This window comes from Bombus vosnesenskii, unplaced genomic scaffold (assembly GCF_011952255.1).
Source record: "Bombus vosnesenskii isolate JDL3184/JDL3185 unplaced genomic scaffold, Bvos_JDL3184-5_v1.1 scf7180000013264, whole genome shotgun sequence".
Lineage (NCBI taxonomy): Eukaryota > Metazoa > Arthropoda > Insecta > Hymenoptera > Apidae > Bombus > Bombus vosnesenskii.
Genome location: NW_022882924.1, coordinates 1665623 through 1689031, shown reverse-complemented (window position 1 = coordinate 1689031; position 23409 = coordinate 1665623). Strand labels below are relative to the sequence as shown.

The 23409-nt window shown below is 42.4% G+C and overlaps 1 protein-coding gene across 1 annotated transcript in view; it reads left to right on the top strand.

Annotated features, from left to right (window-relative positions):
- Nucleotides 1-23409, top strand: part of LOC117240437 (B-cell receptor CD22) — a 312271-nt gene that overhangs the window by 221941 nt on the left and 66921 nt on the right. Inside the window, exons 7-9 of the mRNA XM_033506479.1 lie at nucleotides 1497-1619; nucleotides 11376-11519; nucleotides 15676-15948. Coding sequence (XP_033362370.1) covers nucleotides 1497-1619; nucleotides 11376-11519; nucleotides 15676-15948 — 540 coding nt within the window. The remainder of the gene's footprint in view (nucleotides 1-1496; nucleotides 1620-11375; nucleotides 11520-15675; nucleotides 15949-23409) is intronic.

The window sequence follows — 23409 nt, the reverse complement described above, 5'->3', positions numbered from 1 at the left end:
AAGGAAAAAATAGGGGAACGAAGCGAAATAAAGACAGGGCTGATTTTAACGAGTGCACGCGACCCGTGGGTCGTAAAATTTTCACTGTCCTATGCTGTTCGTTAATTACTCGCGGCCTCGAAACGCGCTCGCTCGCTCGCTCGTCGTTGGCTTGCTCGTTCGTTCGTCGAACGCTTTCGATTCTATCGCGTATACATACGTTTACGTACCTATATGTGTGTATCACGCGTATGTACGTGTCCTTTATGTAGCTTACGCGCATGTGTGCATCTACGTTCTGGATACGGCCCGATTCTGTCACCTAGTTCGAGGTCGGTCGTTAATGACGCGGAAGGAACGCTAGTAGCGCGCCATGGTCGTCGCCCACAAAACGGGGCGAAGGGGTAGCTCGTTCGTCAGAGGCGCAGTTCCGTTTTGCCGATTAGTAGGTTTGATGTCCGCAATGGAGCGGCTCGTTTCCTCCCCGTCGCTCGTTTCGGTTATTACGAAGTCGCGCGATTTTTGCTTTCGTTCCGCTCGATATTCCTCTTTTTGCCTCTCGGGCTTTTTCTTGTCCTTTGTCGGTCTGACCGATTTCGAGCGCCGAATCAACGAGAGACCACTGTTTGAGGAATAATCGTGGTCGGATGAAAAATTTCTCCGGTATGGAGAATTACTTTTCGCATTAAGGAGCAGTATTTTTATTATGCGAAGAATATTTAAGACGTTCTATATCGCGAGATGTATAATTCCAGAGAAGATTTAAGAGTCGAGCTTAAATATTTTCCTCGTACAACGATATAAACGCTACGAATAAAATAAGCAAGCAATATCGTAACTTGGACTCGAGAGCAAATAACGTTAACAGTTTTTCCTCGCTGTGTTACCAGCAGCGACACGAGAATCTTCATAACGCGGTTTACTCTTAATCGACTTTTTCCTGTACTCGACTAAGTTGAATTTATTTGTATAGAGAACGCATTTCAGATTTTGTTGCTTAAGCCTACGTCCCGGGCAACCTAACACGAAATTTTGCGATACCTCATTACTATACAATTTGTGTTAAGACGCTAAGCTCTGGTCTTATCGACCTGCATACCGCTCCAGTTTCTCCGCGCGCTTTAATAAACAATAATAACGACGCAGTCCGGTGTACAAATATAAATACCTTACGGCCTCGAACATTCCAAACTCTTTTTCCGGTTCGTACTCTGTGAAACTTTAGCCTCGTTGTACCAAACTCTTTTTACCGAAAAGACTACAAAATTCCGCATATATTCGAACAATTAGTTTTCACGCTTTTTTCCTTCCAGTATTTTATCTACAGAGAAATCTTTCGCTGGGATTTTTATTCTACGTCTTTGATGTGTTCGCTCGCTTTAGAGAAATCGTAGAATTGGAGAAAATTCGAGGCAAGAATTCGAAAGATAGCGGTTCTTCTTTTCTCCTGCTGACACGTGATCGACAAACGACTATCGGTATTGGGGCTGACAGTAATTGCTTAATACCTGTTTCAGATACTCCGTCGTTCGCGATAACGCGTTTACCTGGTTTTGGAATTCCGATCGTCGAGGGGATGTCCGTCAGCCTGAAATGCGAAGTGGACAGCAATCCGGCTAGCACACCGATTTGGCAACGTGGTAAGTGACAGTAGTAACGAAGAATTCCATGTTTCGTTAGCTATACATACAACCTACCTAAAACACAGGGATTAAAAGGAAATGGAAAATATGGAAAAATATATGTATATTTAGAAATATTATACCGGAACATTAGCATCTTGCAATTGTCTCTAATAAAAATGCAAAGTATCTCTTTCGAAACCAACCTACGTTTCTTCCTACTAATTCGCAACGTGGTTACCCCTAAAAAAAAAAAAAAAAAAAAAAGCAAGGAAAACAAAACCTAGAATAACCGGCATATTTTCATCTTCTATTCCAAGACGGAATTATCCGCCCCATTGGTATCCTGGTATCGAGTGTTCCCATTTCCTATCAACGTCCAGACTATCGGTCTCTTCGCGGTCATCAGAAAACAAAACGATAAATCGTATAATCACATTAGTGTATACCGCGGCGACCCGAAGAGGACTATGGCGAGTTCGTGGAGTGAAAGTCGGAACAATAAATAATCCTACCCTGTTCCAGGCGAGCGAATCCCCTCATCGTGGATAAGTATGCGTGACAGATATTATCTTTCGTGGAGTAGCGAAAGCAACCCGATGGCGTGCTTCTTTCTCGTTCCTCTAACCCGGCGTGTTGTGAATGCTTCGTCAAGATTAAAAATTCTACGCTTCGAGACGGCTTCTCCGCTCTTCCGTGGCCTTTCGTCAGTCACGCGCGCATCGCTACTTCTTCTTCTACTTCTTCTTCCTCGTCGTGCTTTTTCTTCCTTCCTTTTTTCTTTCTTCTTTTTTCTTTTTTGTTCCTTTCATCCACCTATCCTCGCAGAAATCAATGGGACTCCATTGAGATTTCGCTTTCGAAGCGTTCCACCGACTTATTCCCGATAATTGGAAATCTCCTTGTACGAACGTGGAACGTCGTTGGCTCGTTCGAATTCGTTCGTCGCGTTTTTTTTCCCTCTGACCGTAATCGATAGCTCGACGGTGAAGTGGTCGGCTCCCTTCCGGCGGAAACGAACCTCTCGATCGAAAAAAAAAAACCCCATAGAATAGAAACGAAAGCGAAAGAGATAGATTTCCGCGATACCTTGTATTTGTATTTCCTAACCACAGATCGAACGGTTATGAACGAATAATTCGGGGATAAAGAAGTGGAAATCGATCGATACGAGTCTTCCTTTTAAGCACGAGGATCGAAGAAGATTGGCAAATGGAGAAGTTCTCTCGCCTCTTCCCTTAAATTCCATTTGCTTCGAGGAGGAGAAACGGGGACGGTGAATTACTCCCAGCCGACTGGATTCATTAGCAGCCTCTTGTTCTTTGTCAAAGCTCGCCGACGGTAGACTGGCCCACGACTTGATAAATATTTAAAGCCTTCTATAATTCCCCCTTTAGTCTACCCGGACACTGTCTCTCTTTCCTCGTGGTAGCGTCTTTGAGTTCTTCCGGAGGTCCTTCAATTCCGATACACCCCGATGTAACAACATTTTAGCTGGGGCAACGAGTAAAAGTAAAGCTTCTTGAACGATTTCAGATAGAGAGGATAAAACGTCCGGGTCGAAGGTGAAGCAGTTACTTTGTATGTAAGTAGGTTGGCTCTTGTGTCGACCTTTTTTGTCAGATCTCACAGTAAAATATAATAAAAATACATTGCGCCTGAAAAGACTGTGTAACGAAGTAATGCAACCGGTTTGCACGATATAGCGAGGTTATAAATTAATATATAATATACCTAGTAGCATTTATCGACGAAAATGCCAGCTATGTAGCCAGTGACGATATATGACGTTCTTCTTTTCTTATTATCAGCAGGGGTTGAACCAAGTCCGAGCTATATATCATTCGATCCTGACTGGAATTTCGGGCTTTATTTCTTATCATCTCAGCCTTCTGTCAATTCGTTCGAACAGATGCAAGGTCAGCAAAAGAAATACCATAAAGTAGAATACGACCGAACACGTCAGATACGAGAATGGAAATACTTTTCAAATATTATTTTTTTAAGAATTGTCTCTACCCTGTAGAATGCGAAACCTTGATCCGCGCTATTTTTCAGAGTAGTTCGTATCATAACGTAGAATAAGAACGGACACGTCGGACGCTCGAATAAAAATACTTTACGGATATGTACTTTCTAGAAACTATTCCGTAGAAAAGTCAGAAAGCTTGGCCCTCGAAATTCGTCGGACTAATTCGAAAGGAAGAAAGTAACGATGGCAAATATTCCCCTGTGTTTCTTGTTCAAAGCGTAGTCCAAGAGTTAACCCAAATTCGGCGTTATGTATCCTCATGACCGTACGCCTGTTTCGGTAGTACGAAACGTACGTAGGTACAGGTACGTGCAGCTTTACGTAACGGCCGCGGTGCGAGTCGTTACGCGTCCTACCATGGGAATTAACGTTTGTTTTAATGGACGTACTTTTCGCCCCGAGTCGGCATGCTACGTCGTTACACAGAGAACCATCGCTGGTAGGTAGATTCGTTCTCTGGCCGCGTGTGATGCACGCGCGTGTTAGGCACGAATTCGTAGCTGCACCGCCATAGGTGATAGCTATTCGCACGAACAGCATGATTTGCAACTTGATTGCTCGATTCGAAGCCCAGGGATAGATGATACGCGGCCAATTGTTCCGTCGGAATAACCTTTCCTTTCTGAAACACGGTTTCTTCGATTCTTGGCTGCTCGATATATTTGCTAATTTTCCGTAGGAAATAAAAATAAAAAGATACGCGAAGATGGTCGGAGAAGTTGAAGGATTTAATGTATGGTAATTCCAAGTACGTTGAAGGATTTTCACGGAGCTACGGAGGATGCTCTTGTTGAATTTTAAAAGTGGATTTGATCGTGAAATTTCCTCGAGCTTTCTTCGCAGCAGCTTTTCTTCCTCCCTCAAAAAAGGTTGCATTCGAGCATGCAGTCCGAGTGTGCATTTGTTCTCGTTAAGCTGATCCTTTAATGTAATTAGAAGCCGACTGCAACGGTATGTTAAATTAAATATGCTTCTTTGAAACCGTGTCCGTGCCACGCCGTAAAGTAAGAACCTTCTATCCTGCGCATTAAACCGTGAAATAATCCAAATCCGAAAATCCACCCGTACTTTGTCTCCCCTGTGGTGTAAAAATATCCCTAAAAACTCCAACGACGTTGTCTGTCCACTTCGAAAAATGATTATCGAACCACACGTTCAGACACCAAACGATATTCACCACCCTAAATTCCACGATAGAATCTCTTTTCCGGCCAGAAAATTCGATGTCGATCCCTCTTTCTTTCGTTCACGTTCGCCTAACAGTTAGCAAACTTTTTCCACTGGTCTACCTCTGCACCTTTTATCCGACCAGTGGAAATCATGAAAAGGATTTACAGACGGAGTTTGAGGATCGGTAACGATGTTGCTTTTTGCTACGAATCGGTGGCAAATAAAAGTTCGCCGCGGTATAATTTCCTTTATTCGTCGTCAATCAGAGAAACTTTGATCACGAAAAAGGAAACGGGAGTAGGATTTTCGTGGCGAGTACCGCGTTACCAACGGCGAGACCACTTTCTTGATTAGACCGGCCAGTTTAAGCGGGCGAAACTATTACATTCGTTAAACGCGGTTCGGTCCGAGCGTTCGCTGAACTTTTTATGGAACCACGGTTTTTTCCGAATTTGTAGGTCGAACCTTTTGAAGGAAGCTGCTACGGAAGTACCGATTCGAGTTACGATCAAGCCGATGTTTAATCTCGTTGCAAGCCTCTGACGTTCGAAGCAGTAGAAATGGCGGGAATGTTGCGGTTTTTTAAAACATCTCGGGTAATCGCTCGTAGGAAACGATATAACGAGAAATTCTGGAATTTGCATCGTGGAGATTTGTACGTTGGTCGATAAAAAAGAAATGTTTCTATTTGGTAGATTGTTCAAGACTTTCGCGTAGTACCGTACGTCGTAAATTATCGTTATCAGCTTCTATCTGATAATATAGTACGAACGTACGGCGAAATATCTACCATTTGCGCTGTAGAACAATGAGTAACGAAACAGAAGCGTATGCCGAAATCAATAACTAATTTATGGCGAATATTTATGATTATACGAGCTCGATAAGAAGTAATTAGAAAATATCTATCGTAAAATCAACACGATAAATCACATCGTACGTGTTTGGACATTTCCCATACGAATTTGTATCTACTTTCCAATTTTTGTTACTAATTACAAACAGATCTTTATTTGTATAATAAGTTTTAGGTAAAAAGCATTGTTTGCAAAACCAAAGTTTATATTTCATGCTTCGGGTAGGGAAAATATTTTTCAAAATCATAGAAAAATCAACATAGCAACGATATCAAAAATGTTTTCGATGTTTCGATCTTCGAAAGCGATGGCGACGTTTCCCCTTTCGAAGAGAAATTCCGTTTGCCGTAGTGGAAGGGCGATGAAATTTATCGGGAGTCGAGTTAATCGTACAAGCCTCGTTAGTCCCGTTATTGAGTTACACAAAATGCTGAGAGCAGCTGCACCCGTCACTTTCTGCCGTGATCAGCTAGGTGAGAGTGATAAGAAATATGATGAACGACCCGTTACCGGCGAACGGTTGACGCAGAGGATTATTGTTCAACGGTATCCGAAACGGAAGAATTCACGAGACCGTAACAAATTGTACGCGAAAAATATCTTGCGTCGTTCCATCGTGCCGAGCTGATTCTCTTCTCGCTTTACAACGAACTGCCAATTATCGTCCGGATAAGTGGATTCGATTTGTCGACCGTTCTAAGAGAATAATGGCCGAAATTTATGGCTGTAATATAAATAGCTGTCTTTAAGAATCTGAGGTTTAATCGTGCCCGATGTAACGCGATGTCACTGAAACGTTCGGAACCTCCGACCTGATTCTCGCGATACTGGTTTCAAAGATGTCGATCTTCTCGATTCTTCGAAAGTAGATAATTAGTTTAAAACCATAGACTTCGATCCGTATGATCCGAGAATCGCACGAATTCGTGGCACGCTCGATGCGATACGAGCGACCAAACGCTCGTTCGACGTTCCACTTCCCGCAATTCGACGTTTAACGTGCGCTGAACGAATTTATCCGGTCGATCTGTTCCGCGTGACACCAGCCAAGAACCAGAGAGCAAAGGCGAAAGAAGAGATTGGCCAGAAACAGGCAGCCGCGACGAGTGTCCTCGCAATCATAGTAATAACAAGAGGGTAACATTCTGCGAATCGAGTCTTTCGGTTTCGACAACGTCACGACCGGTATAAGCGCCAGTTATCCCATTAAATGTTCAATTATTTCTGCCTTCCATTCCTGACGTCCGGAATTCCGGCCTGCCGTGTGCATCGGTTCACGAGGGGAAGACGAGGGGTTGGACGATGTGGGAGGCTGGAAGCGAGAGCTTAATCCCTATTCATAGACTCGATCGAGTGATTTCGAATAAATCCTTCCAGCGTTCCGCGAAATCCGCTGCAATTAAAATACTTTAATATCCTTTGGAGCACGTAGCCGCTCCGGGCGATGCCTCCTTCCAACCACATCCTTTCCACCCCCTGAGCTCGTCTTGCTTCGCTTTTAGCCTCGCGTTTCAACTCACCCTTCTCCAGATCTCGTCCTTCGCCATCCCTCGTTCTCGTTCCCGTGGATCCCAATTTCTTTTTGGAACGGGTGCCCTCTTATTAAACGAATCCCAATCCAGATGCCTGGAGGTATCAGGAAAGCACGTTCGCTTTCCTTCAAAGAGCTCTTTATCACTGTTGAAACTCCGGCAGATATTTTGACCATTCGTCTTCCAGCGATATATCATAGCACGGAGCTGGATAACTGCAGTTTTTCCTCGTGGCATACCGTGTAATATTACGACGCTTGGCCAGCGGTTCAACTAGCTCTTTGATAGTTCTCGAGATCGGCTTCCGTATTCGTCCTAGCCGTTTCGTGTTTTTGTTTCTCCATCTTTCTGCTTGTTCCTTCCACTTTTCTTTTTTTTTTCCGAGGTTATAAATCTGAGTCGGTAGTCGGATGTCTGATAAGCTAGAAATAATTGAAGGGTGCGCGATATATGGTTGGAAAGGAGGTCACGCGATAAGTTTAATATCCTTTCGATACACCGTGTATTTTTCCTACTATATCGACTAACATAACCGCCGTAAACGATTTAATTTGTCAACTATTCGTTTAACTCGTATACGATTTTTCTTCGAGTCTTTAATCACACTCGTTTCGCCTACTATTCGCAACGTACAACCAATTTTTCCAACCACTTGCCATCCACTCTGGCTGTACGTATCCCCAACTGGAATTCAATTTATCGATAAATATCTGTACTGTCCACTGTTATCCTGCCGCGAGTCGAGCCCGTTCACGAAATTTCAGCGTCACGATAAAATCGGCCACCCTGTTCGTGCCTGGAATAATCAGAGAAAACCATGCTGACGTACGACATTGTCGTCGTAAAGACTTATCGACGTAGAAAGAAAAGAAAAAGCAGCGGCCAGCTCTCTGCCATCGGCGATACGATCAATATGTAATGATCGCTATAAAGTGGCCCGGTTAAGGGCGAGGATATTTTAAATGAAAAGAAGGATGAATTTATCACGGCCCCGTCGAACGATTTATCACGACGATACATTCGAGCTACGGACGTTCCGGAGAACGTACGAGGGCGTCAGCTGCGGGAAACCGCTCCGGGGGAAGTAGATCCCCATCCGATCATTGTTCATACGAACCTAGCGTATAATGCGATGCCAGCCAGAGTCAAATATATATGTATGTCTGTTATACGTAACCTCGTTTCGGTTTTTCCTGCGAACTCCACCGTGCAACTCGTTGACGGATTCTAAATGTTCGCTTCCTTTTTGCCAGCGAAAAAATGCCACGTTTGTGATACAATCGCGTCTACTGCAGGCCAACTTAAAGAGAAGATTCGAGTTTTATACGCGCGAGATTTATGGCAGATTTATTCGTATTTATTTAAATTAGTTACATTTTGGTATATCTCTCATCTTTTTTTTTTTTTTTTTTTTTTTGAAGCAGCAGCGGTACACTCGAGATAGAGTTCTCTGAAAATGTTTTCGCGTTTTATTTTAGACGAGTTTAGGTCCAAATTTTATATATCGCGAGTCTTGTGGCTAATTTTTCTGCAACATTTTCGTCTAAGGGAGTTCTCTAAGGATCTATATAGGTTTCATATTGCTACAATCGATGGTAAATGTTCCTTTCAGCGAGTTAACAACGGATGATTCTCTTTTTAGCAAAATTATTTCAAATAGTCTTAGAACGAGCGAGGACACTGCAACGGGTCGGTATTTACGTTGACGAAGTTTTTCGATCGGCTAACTGACGCACCCGGAACGGTAAAGTCGAGCAACACTTTTTTTTAGGAATGATTGCACACGGCAAAGAAACGAGTAAACCTCGAGTAAACTCGTCTCCGTGGGAACGTTTCCTTTCGCGATCGTTCTTCTACTTTTTATTCGAACAGCGTGCAAAAAACGCAATCTGCGTTGCTTCCTCCGCGCAACTAATAGCCGGCTGTTCGAGCTTAGACGAGAATATCTCGTTTTATAAAGCGTGCCGAGTAGAATTACTCACCGACGTTCGTTCGAGTCGTGAAAAATCTTATTCTCGTTTTATTTCACTTAACTCCGTTCCATTCGAATCTTATTTCCACTTCATTTTACTCGAACAAAATCTCACAATCCTAATTTCTTTTCTCTCGTAAGATCTCGAGAATCTTAATCGTTTTTACCCAGCAAGCAAATCGAACAAGCAATCCGCAAATCTTGACCTCGTTCTACCGATTATCCTCAACTATCGACTATGGAACACCTTGTATAAATATCTCAATTTCACTCTCCATGCATCGTACCGTTTATTACCAATCAAACTAATTATTCGAGTAAAACTATTTCAAAGTATTCGATAAGTTGGCAACGTCGTGGTCTAGACCCCGTCAAAATTAACAAACGCTCTACGTTATACCAAATACTCTGTCCGACCGTTCCACGCCAATATCCCACTCTATCCGTTTTCCGGAGCTTCTCTCTGCGTTGTCTCGGTTTGAAACACGATTCGTTTGTTTCCGAGCCAAATAGCCGGAATCCCGCATAACCCTACCGGATATATGGTGCTTGGCGGGCCAAGTCACGGGCCGCTCTTATTTCATAGAAAATAGCACGACATCTTGCTAGTCCTTCCCAGCCTATAGGTCCCGTTAACACAATCGAGCTTGTTTTGGCAACGGCACGACCTCGCTGTTTAACGAGACAGTCGGTGGTGATCCGCCCTCTGAACCATCCGAGTTTCAACCACCAAAGACTGTTATACCGGATCATACAAAAGTTTCGTCAGAAAACTTCGTCGACCGAGGAGTATACACGCGAGAATGTTTTTTTCCTCGTCTCTCTCTTTTTCTTTCTCTTTTCGATTCGGTTTCTTTCGCCACGGCCGTTAGCAAACTTACCCTTCTTCCTTTTTCATCTCTGTGCTTCTGTTGGTCGACGTTGTTACACATTCAGGACGTAGCACAGAGAACTAGCAGTAAATCCGACAGCTGCGTCGAATCCTGCTTTTCGTCAAATCGCATCGTGGGCGGGATAAAAACAACGAGCCAACGAAATGCCTATGGCCGGATGAAAGTTTCGCGAACGACTTCGCGAAACGGATACCAGCGGATTCCCATGCCGCTTCTTTTTCCTTGCTTCCTTTTTCTTTTCCTCGGCTTCTTTGTTTTACTCGTTCGCTCGAATAAGCCGAGCCGCGGTAGATCCTCGCGGTTCACTTTTGTTTGTTTCTTATCGTGCCGTCGCGCCCCGCCTACTCGCAAGGAGGAAGATAGCCGAGTCGCGTGTACTAATTTGATTAACGAAAATACGATCGATACGATCGCTGAGTTTTAAGTTCCGGCTGCACGAAAGGGTTGTAGCGTCCGAAGATTTATCATGGCCGTTCGTTTTAATCGGGATTATTGATAGGTGGAATTGCTGGGTAGTTTGATTTATCGGTACTCCGGTCAATTTTCATCGTCCACGACTTATGCTTCTACTAATTCCAATTTCATATTCCATTCGACATATATCTTTAACCTGGCGTGGCGTAGTATATTATGAGAATACATTTCTTCCATAGAAATTCATGCAATTGCTCTCAATCTTTGTAACTAATTTTTCTATTAATCCTTTCGTATTTCTTTTCGACGTTCCGGATAAAAACGTTCAATGTTGAAAACGAGACAGCGCTAGTTTGCCGAGATACGCTTGCTGCGATATACCAGCGTATAGCAGCAATTCAAATATCGAAATTATAAGATTTCGCTCGATTACTAAACCTTGCACCGAAAATGTTACGACCACGTGAGATTAGTTCGTTTCTAGGAAAGTACGAAAAGTACGCAAGTTTCTCTTGTACTCGCTCTAAAAGTATCACAATTGTACAGACTTTCTTATTTACCATGGCTTCCTATATAGCAAATAGTAAAATTACACGAGGTTACCTGTTCCCAGCGACTTAACCCTCGAAACAGCATCCCCTTACCCCATCGGAGGTTTCGAATCGTTGGCGCGTAATCCCGCGCGTGCAGAGATTTTTCGAAAGACAATAACGAGGCCTGTGTTGGCGTCGCGCCAGCGTCGACCGCGTAATACCAACGACGCGATGCCGGTTAATCGGGTTGGGGCACGGCGCGATTCCGCGCGAGAAACGTGCGCGTAGAATCGCCGCCGGTTCGGTCGGGCGACGTGATGTTTCCACCGAGTTAATTCCCGTACCATACAGCCTCTCTGTTTGTGTTTCAGACAATGGACCACCCGTCGAGCAGAGCGACGACGGATGGCTGAACTTCACAAAAATCAGCCGCGCCGAGAGCGGCTGGTACAAATGTTACACCAGGCACATGCTCGGCATATTCACCAGTATCGGTTATTTCCTAAACGTACGCTGTGAGTATTTTTCCCATCAACGTAATTTACATATTCAGAGACTTGGCGTGCTTTCTAAACTCCTGTCAAAACTGTGAGACTAGCTTGACACTCTTACGTATCGTAATTTACGAAGACTCGGGTTTCCTTTGTTAAACGCATCCGTTACCTGTTGAGTTTCTTGCCAATTAAGCGCATTAACGTGTTCTTTGTTCGTTAGAGAAATTAGAAGTTAGATTAATATCAAATTAGAAACACGAAACTGTATACAGAATGCGATGATAATTTCACAGTTATTCTATTTTTCTTCTCATTTTCTGTTGGATGAAATGGAGAGGAGTGCGTTGGCAAGATAACCGTGTTATCGCGCAAATAAAGAGCAGAAAATTGAATTTTCAAGCGCGAGGAACGATCGATTGTAAGATAAAGTCTCGATTACATTTGTAATGTATAAAAGCTAGTTAGTTTGTACGATGTATCGAGAGAGATGCTTCGAAGATAGCCCATTCTGATGATATTGCAGAAAACAGACGATCTTTTAAAAGCGAAAAGTCCCTTTTCGTTTTCGTACAACATTATGGAAATGCAGGTTCGATCGCGAAATAAGACAGTGGGACGCGAAACGACTTTATGTTATCAATGTTATGTTATGTCGATTCGTCAATTGCTACGATATTGAGTTAAGTAAAGGCGCTAAAAATCGCGTTAAATACACGTTGAAATCTATCGGTGTCTATAGCTAACGAATGGATTTATTGAGCGGGCTATGGAACGACCATTTCGTTCCATAACAATGAAAAGGTTAAAAATAGAATAAGTAGAGCAGCTGTACGAGCCGATAAAGGGTACAGTAATATTAGAAATTAATGGAAATCGCGGGCCGCGTTGCACGGCTGTTTGAGTTATGAGAGCGATTGAATCGGCAGTCTCGTTCGTCGAAACGATCCACCGAGTCTTCGAAACGCGATATGTTTGCGTCATCGGCGAAGATTTATGTTATTAAACGGCCGTGGTAAAGGCGATTCAAAATTGCCTTAAAATTTCGACAGAAAATCCATTTTCCAGTCTACGCGTATTGCCTGCTCCTGAAGAGACAATTTACCATTTTATATTACGATCGAATGAGATAAATGTTGCTGCTTCATCGTTTATGCAGCGAAATATTTGTCTTCTACGAAACCTTTTATTCGTTAAAAAGAACGTTCCTGTCGCAAAAATCGCGTTGAAACCTGATCGATCTAACAAATTCATACTGACATAAAATTGAACGCTATTTTTTGCCAAACACCGTATAGCTCGAGAAAACATATTTTTTTAAATGTAATGATTTACAACAAATCTCGAAGAAAAAGATTGGAATATTTAAAACATTGGAAACCACGAACAAAATAAGGAACAAATAACACGAAAAAAACGTTTCACTCGGGAAGTAAATATCTTCGAGGAAATGGCGATCCATAGAAATGCAAAGGAGAAGAGTAGGTAATCGTGGACCGAACGTGGAAAAGAGTATCGCCTCTCCTAAAGGGCAACAGACATTCTCGCTAATTCGGAATGCAAGAGGGATGGTGGTCGTCGCAGCCGATAACCGGAAACCACAGTCATTTGTCAAGTACGGAAACCACCGAGCCAACCGGAAATTATCCGTGCCCTGTCGTGAAAATTTGCAAATTTCCTACCCAGCCTTGGACCCCGTACGACCTTCCATCTTGCCATTATAACCCGTGGAAGAGAGGAGAGGGTGGCAGAGTTCCCCTCGAACCTTCGAGTTTCCTCCTTTTCCACTTCCTCTGCCCCTTTCCGCCTCTTCAGCTCCAGCTTCCGCTCGCACCGTCGACCGACGGGATCCTGGATACGGGTTTCCGAGCACCTAATCTCTACGCAATTTAGATGGCTCGAGTGCACCTATAAACCAGCCATCCCCCTGTAAGGAATTATCGATTACAGCGCAACTGCGTCCTGTTCGAATCTCCTGGCCGGATTACTTATCCGTGGATAACGTCTAGCAGGATTTTAAACGGCGAACACCAATTTCGTGCAATCATAGATAACGTACGTTTCAGAGTGGCGGAGAGAGCAAACGGTGGATTTCGGAAACGCTCGGATCGATCGAATTGTGTTGTTTAGGAAATTGATTTTCGATGCTAGGCGGTCGCTTTCCGTGATTGCTGTCGCGTTTAGGAAAAGCGAAACATCGAAATCGAACGTTCGACTAAATTTCAGAAACATAGTATGTTTCGTTGTAAATTTCTAAATTTCGGGGATGCTACAGCTAAAGTTCTGTCCGTCATCGGATACGCTAGGTATCTGAAAAAGACGCGGTTAGCGAAGGGAAGGAGGTCGAGATATCTTCCAAAGGTAGTGGCTAGTTAGCAGTTTGGTTGGCCTATCGGTTACCAATCAGTCGTGAAACATAATACATTGCACGGAGTCAAAAGCAATCGAGCTTCCAACAATCGACATCCCAAGTACTTAAGCTCTCGACAGCGTAACGAACAACAAAGTTGAAGTCACGTATAGTTTCAAAGACGGATAGTTGCGGATTGATCGTTAAACAGAGACGTTAAAGAATGCTTTAGTTCTAGAGATCTCATCAACGAGCTTCGACTATCGATAATATTTCAATTGGAACGTGTCAGATCGCACGAGATGTATTTATGTAAAACAAACTATCTACGTGTGTAGATTTCAAATCCAGAATGTAAAAAGGTGACAATTCATCGAGGCTCGAAAACATCCTCTCGAAAATTGTTCGGCAGCGGATAAAACATGGATGCGTGGTACAATAGGCGCTCGAGTATTTTTATATTTTTGCACGATAAACGACGAGTCGGTTCAACACGACGCACGAGATCACGACGCATGGATCCCATCGATGCGGTGAATCGCGACAGAATTGCCCGCATCGAGGATCAAAGCGCGCGTCAGTCGGAATTTCCGGTGATAGATCAAATTCGTAGGTAACGAGAATCGCCATTAAAAAACAGAGATTCTCCGTACACTCGCGTATTCGCGAACGCGCGTGCATTCAGGAGGCTAACAAAGAAAAAGTGGAAACTCTTCCCTTCACCCCTTAATCTACCACCCTTCTCGCAGTGTACCCGCTGTTTGTTATAGCGTCACGATTGTGTTTGCTGTAAAATTCCGAACAAACTACAAGACAAACGAGGTATAGCCAGCGAGCCGACCGGGGCTTGAGGGAGGGTGTAAAAGCCTCCTATCGTCGCATCCACCACTTTGATCCCTTTGTTTTGTTATAGGATGAGCCAGAGGATCAGCTTGCTAACTCAAAGGACTGCTCTCTTTCTCCATCCCCTTCGACTATCCCCACCATCGTTTCCGTTTCGCCCGCCTCTTTGCCCTTCTTTCCTCTCTTCCTTTTGTTTCCCTCTTCCTCTCCCTCCAACCAATTCCACCCTATCTACCGACGTTCTAATTCTCCTCTCGGAGAGAAGATAGCCCGACCACGACATCACCAACCCCTCGACACCCTTTCTCCTCGTAATTGTGAACATAGCGTTAGCTCGCAGCGGAGCAAACGATCGCGCACATATAATTCCGCAGGTAAAATTGGGAAAGGAAAGGTACACCGATGCGAGCGTCATCGGTGTCCGTCCTATCTTCCCTTGCCCTCGTTCTCCGGCAAAAAGATTTTCTCCCGAAGCTCACACGTGGGTACGCCACTTCTACCTTGAACTTTATTCCCGGTACGTGCGTGCGATTCCTGATGCGCGGCCACCTCGTTCTTATCGATGACAACGACCGGTCGGATTTCAGGATCGCTTTAAAATACCTCTGGATACGAATGCGAGTCGCGTGCCCGAGAATCGCGAGCACGCGCTCGCCTCTGATATGTCGAGGCCATTGGAAAAATTGAAATCTGTAATTTCCTTCGCCCTGTAGCGAATATCCAAAGACGCCACTTTTGTGGAAAATATATTTTCCGCGTTAAATTGTACGGATGGGAAGTTTGGAACGAACGAAGCAAGAAACTTGGCGTGTAATAAGTTCGAAGACTCGATGGTTCGAATATTCGAAACGTTATCGTGCTCTGTCTAATTTCGTACTTTTGTTAAATAAATCTTTACGTATTTGTATCTATCTCTGCCTGTGTCTCCGTTGCTTTTGTTTTACCCTCCTGGCCTCCTGGCCAATCATCGTTCAAATCGATGTTTAGATGATCCAGACATGGAAACGGAAGCGGAAGCGTTGAACGGTGAGGCCACCGATTCCCGAAAGATGGAAGTTCAGATCGGGGGCGCGGTGACTCTGGAGTGCGACGGTGGTTGTTGGGGACATGGTCCTGGAATGGATCCAGTCGGTGGTCCCGGTCCATTGGCTCTCAGTCGAGTCGTTTACCAGGAAGCTGGCGAATATCGCTGCGTCGCACCTGACAGAAAAATGCAAGACACCTGGCGTGCCCAACTACCCTACCACATCAAGGTCACTGGTAAGTCTCGATATACCAGCACGATTATTCCCATTGTCTCATCGTCGTTCTTTCTCTTATTGTTATTATTTTGATTAAAAGTCTGGAATTCTCAAGATCACGCTGATGTCTGATCAAAGGCATCCGTGACTCGCTTGTCTGACATGTGATGGACCGTTGCTACTTATGGCAATAAGCGTAGGTTTATTCTACTCCTGTAAATTCTATTTGTATTAATCGTATTTGTTCTAATAAGTGTCGATCAATTATCAGGTTAACTGGAGGAAATGAATTGGTTTCTTACTCGAATTGTTAATAACATCTCGATGTAATAACTTATTCTCTTGGCGTATTATGTTTCCAATGTATCGTTATACGATATTTATAATCGGAATGCATTGAAATTCGTCAAATTAATTTCTAGCGATTAACTTTTAAGTCTGCGATTATGGGAGTTTCCGACTAATGAACGACCTAGTTACCGGGTTAAGGAGAACCTTTACTCCTTTCCTCTTTAAGGAAATATAAATCTGCTCCTTCCTACCTATGTGAAAAATAATATCATCGTTCCTTTAATGCGATTAATTTAATAAAACGCGGTAGATCGTGTTGGATTAAGTTTAATTTAAATAAAACAAAGGACGACCTTGAATAACGGAAACCATCGATAACCAGTGTGGAGAAGGAGTGGGTTAATTTACCAGGAGGGCGGCTAATTCAAAGCTTATCGTCATTAGTCACTATCATGAGACTAACCCTCTTTCGTACCGCCTCAATGGAATTATCCAATTTTCTCCAATAATTGCTCGCGTGCGCCCTTCGACAACCACCTAATTGCAAGACTTATGAACGCACTTTAGATAAATTACGTTTGATCCTCGGCAGACTGAGTCCGCCAATTTGAACGATTACTTTCTCGTAGACCACTTTTCCTGCCTTTCGTCTTCGCTCCTTTCAACTTAATCGTTTACCTATTTTTCCAAATTTCTCCCGTGAACGCGCTAACGTTTCTCTCGTCGGAGAAACCAGCGACGTTTTTTTACTCCGCGGTGTAAATAACCATTAGCCAACGGCCTCTTTTAAATTGTTCATATTCATTAAGCTTTTTTTCGTGTACTCGCGACTGTTGTTTATTTTTCCTGTATTTTGGAATATTTACACGAGGAACCCACGTAGGAAAAGCGAGACGAAAGAATTAGAATTTTCTACCGTACGTTCTACACCCACTTCTATTTTTTCCTCCCTTTTTCTCTCTCCTCTTCTTCTACTTTTTTCATTCTTGTAACATTATTATCGCCCTTCGCGATGCTGCAACCGATGGTTTTTCCTTTCCTCCTTTCTCCGGCGATATATCGCGTGTAACACCGAGGAAAACGTGTCCTTTCCTCCGCTATGCAATATGCGGTGAGTTCGTTGTTCCATGAACGCATTCTTCCACTCGACATTAAGCGAATTTTCAACCGAAGAGCAGCAGCTTCTTTGAGAAATCAATCGACGCGCTCGCGTCGTTAAATACCTGGATAAATTGCCTGTAGGAGAAAAATTAATTAAAGCGGGATAAACGCGGTCATTAAATCGGCGTGAAACGGGCTTAAGAACGAACGGCGATCGAAATTGAACTCGCCACGACAGCTCGTCGACGTTTGACGATCGTCAAATGGAATTATCTTGTTTCTACCACTGTTATACCGCTAACTTTGCTTCGCGATAATTCTCCGAGTTATGTATAGCATAAATTCCTCGTAGTAATTGCAGGAATCCTCGATCAGTGAATAGTGGGATCGAGAATTTATATAATTCCAAGAATTTTTAATACAGTGATCGTACAACGCGGGAATTTAAATAACCTGAAAAATTAAAAATTCTCCATGTCTCTTACTTGGGGAAAATACATACAAGAACCGAGGTAATTCTAACATGTCTGTGAGTTTTAAAAATGCCAAATCCGAGTGCAAAATTTTCAAATCTTTGCAATTAGAAGCATTTGCATCTAAATCGTTATTTCAAATAATTCCAAGAACGCTCAATGTACGAACCGTGTTAAAAGAAACAAGAATCTAAATAATTCCAAAAGTTTGTAGTTGAAAAATCATTTATCCAAGAATCGAGGCGGTTCTAAAAATCCCTCGTCCAAAGACTGTAAAATAGAAACTTTAAATAATCCCGAAAACGTTCAATCTAAAAAATCTCGTTGAAAGAAACAAGAACTTTGAATAAATCCGAAGATCGACGTTCTGGTCGTTTTCACGTGAATGGTCACGTTTCCCCATAGTATCTTTCTCCGGAATGACGGATATTCGACTTCTCGAAGGGTGGACTTGGATGAGAGGGAAAGAGAAAAGTCGAGTCAATGGTAACAACAGCAGGGCCTTCGTCGTCGTGCGACTTCTGTTTGATCTTGGAAATACGCGTGTCTATGTGTGGACACATAGGTGGGATGCGCACGTGTATATTCGAAGACCCGTTTTCCCCTGGTAAGGGCGCGGAAAACAAGTTTATGACGCGGAATGGGAATTGGTGCGTCGTAAAGGCTGTTTCGTACGCACCATGTCCTGTCGAAATGATCCTGGCCCATTTTGAGGGGGTGAGAAACTGAATCTGCCGACTACGCGTTGGAAATTGTGCAACTACGATGGTTTCATGGTTTTAACATCGTCAAACGATTCTAAGTTGTTCACGTTATACGGTTAGTTTATATTTCAAAGGATAGCAGTGTTTAAAATCTCGTAGTTTATTTCTTCTGAAGAAAGAGGATCTTCTAGGGTTTATTTTTCTGGGTTTCTCGTTTGAAATTTGTTCGTTTCCTCTTCAAACGAATGAGGTTTCCAGTTGTAGACTAGACAACAAGAAACCATGTAAGAACTTGCTCGAAGCGTGAGATGATTTTCGACGTATTCGACTTGCAGTGCGGTATAAAATAAACGAGTTCGTAATTAACAAGAAATCAGTTGTACAAAAATAATATACGAATGAGATATCGCAATAAAGTCTAAAACAAGGATCGACGTTCTCCTTTATCCAAACTCGACCTACTTTGTTGCACGTTTTGCATGCTTTCCGATATTTCTATGGTTTAATTCACATCTAATCTCGAGGATACAACTTTTACGACCATCGGAAACAAAGTATCTGTGAGGTAGCGCAACATCTCCTTTTTCCAAGGCTATAAAACGTCGATGATACAACAAGAAGCAGCATCGCAAACATACGAATTGCGATTCAAGCATCGTATACTCGAAGAACACGATAATCCGACCTTAATAAGAATGTTCTTCGCGACTCCTTGTCCGTAGAGTTGGATAGCCGCGAATGAAAATGACGCGGGATTATAAGAACGAGAACCGAGCGGATGTCGGGCAAGAGGAGCGAGAAGACAGGAAACTTTGAGAACGTTTAACTTCTCCGTTCTTTCACCGAGCTGTAGGCAAAGTAGTTCGAAACGGAAACCGATCGTTTGTCGTTTCTGACAGATTATGGAGGGTCAACGTCCAACACTCCGGGTGGAAAAGCAGTGTACGCTTCCCGGGGTATTAGAATCTGATTCAAAACCAAATCGTTAATGGAATTGACTATTATAAGTTTGTATGCCGAGTGCCGGCTTGCTAAGAGAGTTGAAACCAACAGCATTTAGTAATGAATTTCTCCCTCTAGCCAAATATTTTACGTCAGATTCTACCTTCGAATCAGGTGACTAACTAAATAATTCTTTAGAAAGTAATCGTCGTACGTTTTGTCCGATGATAGGATATTTATTAAATTCGCGATGACGAAAATTTGAAATGTCGATTAGTCGTTGACGCGAAAGAAAGGGAAGATTTGATGACGACAAAAATGATATTGTTGATATCCCAGCAAACTACGATACAAGAGAGTTTTAAAGTTTTTAAATGTAAATTGCAAGCTAAATACCGAAAGATTTTAAATCTTTTTAAATTTCAAAATCCGAAAGTTTAAATTTGTGAAAAGATGTAATTAAAAGTTCCAAAGGTATAATCCTTTAACGTTTGAATCTCAGCATTTGCGCATAAATTTCCGATCTAAAGTATCGTACCAGATCCAAACCGATCGAACGTTTCTTTAATACCCGTCACAGAGCGCATTCCGCGCGCTATCTTTGTCCACGTTGCTTACACATCGATGATAAATGCAGATTCTTCTTTGCAAGCCGCAATCGTTGGCCTTTTCTCATTCTACGGTCTGCGGAAGCCTTTGCTTGCTATCCAGCCCGAGGCAATCGCTGAAGCAATCTCGACTTCTTATTGATTGCAGCTCAGGCAACTCGTGCGTGTAAGGGGCTCAGCCAGTCGAACGGTATCCTCGGGATTTTAAAATCGTTTCCCTGGATTGAACAAGGGGACGCCGCGGGAATCATCCTATCGCGAATTGTCTCGATTTCTCTGCTTGTTTTTTTCTTCCTCTGCCTCTCTTCTTGTTGCGAGTTGGAAAAACAACCGAACCAACCATTTTAATTCCTTCTGCAAATTATCGATTTTCCGTGCAAACATCGAAGAGACCGGCGAATTTTGTACGTTCTTGGAATACGTGGAATGAAAAGAATATCGTGGGGAAAATACAGCGAAGTTTGTTGGTTATATAAAACGTCAAGTTCCGATTTTTATGACTGCCCAGTGTTGACTTCCAACAAGGTTTCTCGCTTATTTCATTTTTTCCCTTTGATGTGTACACGCTTTGGTAAACTTTGCGAAAAGTAGATTAATATTAGAAATGTATTAAAAATAAACGAATAGAAAAATATCGAAAGGCGCGATAAATTACTGTAATTTATAATATATTCGTTATTTACTTTTTCTCCCTTTTTTTTTTATACCTATTTTATAAACCTACGCGCGTAGAACGAAACGTGCAACGAATATGCTTTGAATAACATGCACTCGGATTCCGAGATCCGCTTTTATAAATATTGCAGTCAATATTTCTTATCGGTGTTCCATGTATTTCTCAAAAGTTCGCGGTTCTTGACTTTGCCCGAGTTATTCGTTCGCAGAAAATCGCGTTTCTCCTCCGTCCGAAAAACATAGCGAACGTGTTTTTTTCGAATACGTTATCGTAAGAAAATTCTATGATCCTACGGAGGAAAAACCGTTTCTCTTCTCTAGGTAGATGGTTCAGTTAAACGTTTCGAGAAAAAACAGTTGCAAAATATTCGAGAATGTAGAAGAAGTCGTAGGAGCAAGGAGAAGTTTCGTGTTGGACCGAATTGTGGCCGCAATAAAACTACATTATGCTCCTGGTTCTTACGTTAGTTGGCTCTCTGGAACTCTACGACACGTTCGCGATAATTTCCCCACGAAATTGCGAACTGCTGCCTGCACGGGACACACTTTCGCAGTTTTACATGGTCGTGGTCGTTTATCATTAGACGAGCAGGAGTTTTGGGATTAAAATCTTTTTAAAGGAAAGAAAAATGGGAGGAAAGGAAACGAATAAAAGAAAAAGGTTGAGAAATAGAGAGAGGGAGGGAGAGGGGAATTATAACGAATTTTCGTCGCGAGTCACGAAAGATTAAACAACCTGTTGTTAATTAAGGTTCTCGGGAAATTTGCAGTTGAACGCTTTTCACGAGTAATTCGAGGAAAATTAGTAACCCGTCGTTGATTAAATCAAGTTAGACACTTGCTGATTTATGGACGCTCGTTTCGTACCGTGAAATGAAACTCGAAAAGGATGCAGTTTCCGAAAACAGTCGAGATCATTGAAACTAGGAATTTTACTCGCTGTGATATATCGTTGTAAATTTGTTTCTCCAAATTTTCTTTGCACTTGAATTAACGGTATGCGATATCGAAGAAATATTTTAAGGAGAAGAAGCAGTAACTGTCTACTATGCGAAATTAAATATTCGTTAATTTAATTCAGCTGGTCAAAATTTCCTAGTCTTGCTATTGTAACATTTTCATCTGAAATTATCAGTGTTTATATTAACCCTTTACGGCCACTCGAATTATTTCAGCCGAATGACGTTTCTCGACCGCTTTACGCGAACATCGTTATTCTCTGGTATTTTCGATCTAATTTCTCTAAACTTGATTCGTTGAAATATCTTTTGCGGAGACACTACGATCATTTAATTTAAACCTTAATGTTCACTCGTACAATAGACGTAATTAATATTTATCATTTGCGGAGAAGACCGGAGAATCGCAGGTTTGATCTTAATCGAAGATTAATTTCCAGAAACTGATTTAAAACTTCGTTCACGAGTATTCGGAAACTTTATGCTTGACTTCTAACTTCGTTTCTCAATGTACTTTGTGAAACGAAATCGCTAAACAATTTTTAATCGATATTCATTTTCTTCTTCCTGGAAATATTCATCAATTCCCTTGCGAAAACGAATAACTTGCTCAACTGCCTTCGCGAATGTCTGATTTACATAAAATTGTATCTTTAAACCTACTCCACATTTTTAATTCATTCGTATCGATTTCTAAAACGCGAGGAACGTTGCTCTATTAATTACATCTTTCGTTCACACCCCCAAAAAACAGAGAAGAATTCCTCGTAAGGAACGCTCGACAAAAATACTCGAGAGAAACTTTAGGAAAAGAAGATAGGAAAAAATAAGATCTGTGCGTAGATTGACGTATTTTTAGACAGAAATTCGTCGTGGCTGTTTCTCGGGAAAGGAGAAGACGATAACTGGATTGCTTAGCTCGACAACCGAGGTTATTTCTCCGGTTACGTACGGCTCGTTAAGCGTTCGTTAAATGTTCACGCTGCGCCGAGCTAAGACATGCACCGTTTTTCGTCTCCTTTTCACCGGGCCGCAAGCTTATTTAAGCACCGCCACGGGAACTTATATAATAACAAGTTAAAGTGCTATACACCGCTCCGTAAGTGGCTTTTACCGAGGATTATCTTGCTTCACCTGGATCCCGCCAGGTTACCGCCGAAACACAAACATTGGTCGCGGATAGTACACCTCCTTGCTTTGAATTCACGTGTGTGCTTTGCAATTTCAATCGACGTTACACGTTAGTCCATCTGTGTATGTATACCGTAACATGTTGCAAGGAAAAATGATTTAGAGACTCTTTTTTTATTTTTCGCTTTCCTTGAGACTTGCGTTGTTTCAAAGAGAACTAACAAAGAGTTTAATACATTTTTCCTTTAAAAACAAAAATATAATATTTCTTTCCATTTCTTTTTTCATCAATTTAACCCTGGCATTACTTAGAAAAAATAAGACGTACCTTGGTGCACGTCTTCTTTTTAATGAAATTACCGTCGCAAATACACTTGACTCGTCCGAACTAAATTAACACGCTAACAATTTCCTTCCCCTTTCTTGCGTAACAAGCCCGAGCCATAGTACGAAGCCAGAGACAGAACGAGAGGACTATTCGCTAAGCTCCCTATTCGGTATCCTCCGTATAATAATGTCTTTCGGTATCTCGTGGTTCGAATCTAAATTTAAATTGCTCAAACACTTTCTGGCGTGTTCAGATACCTATCTAAAAT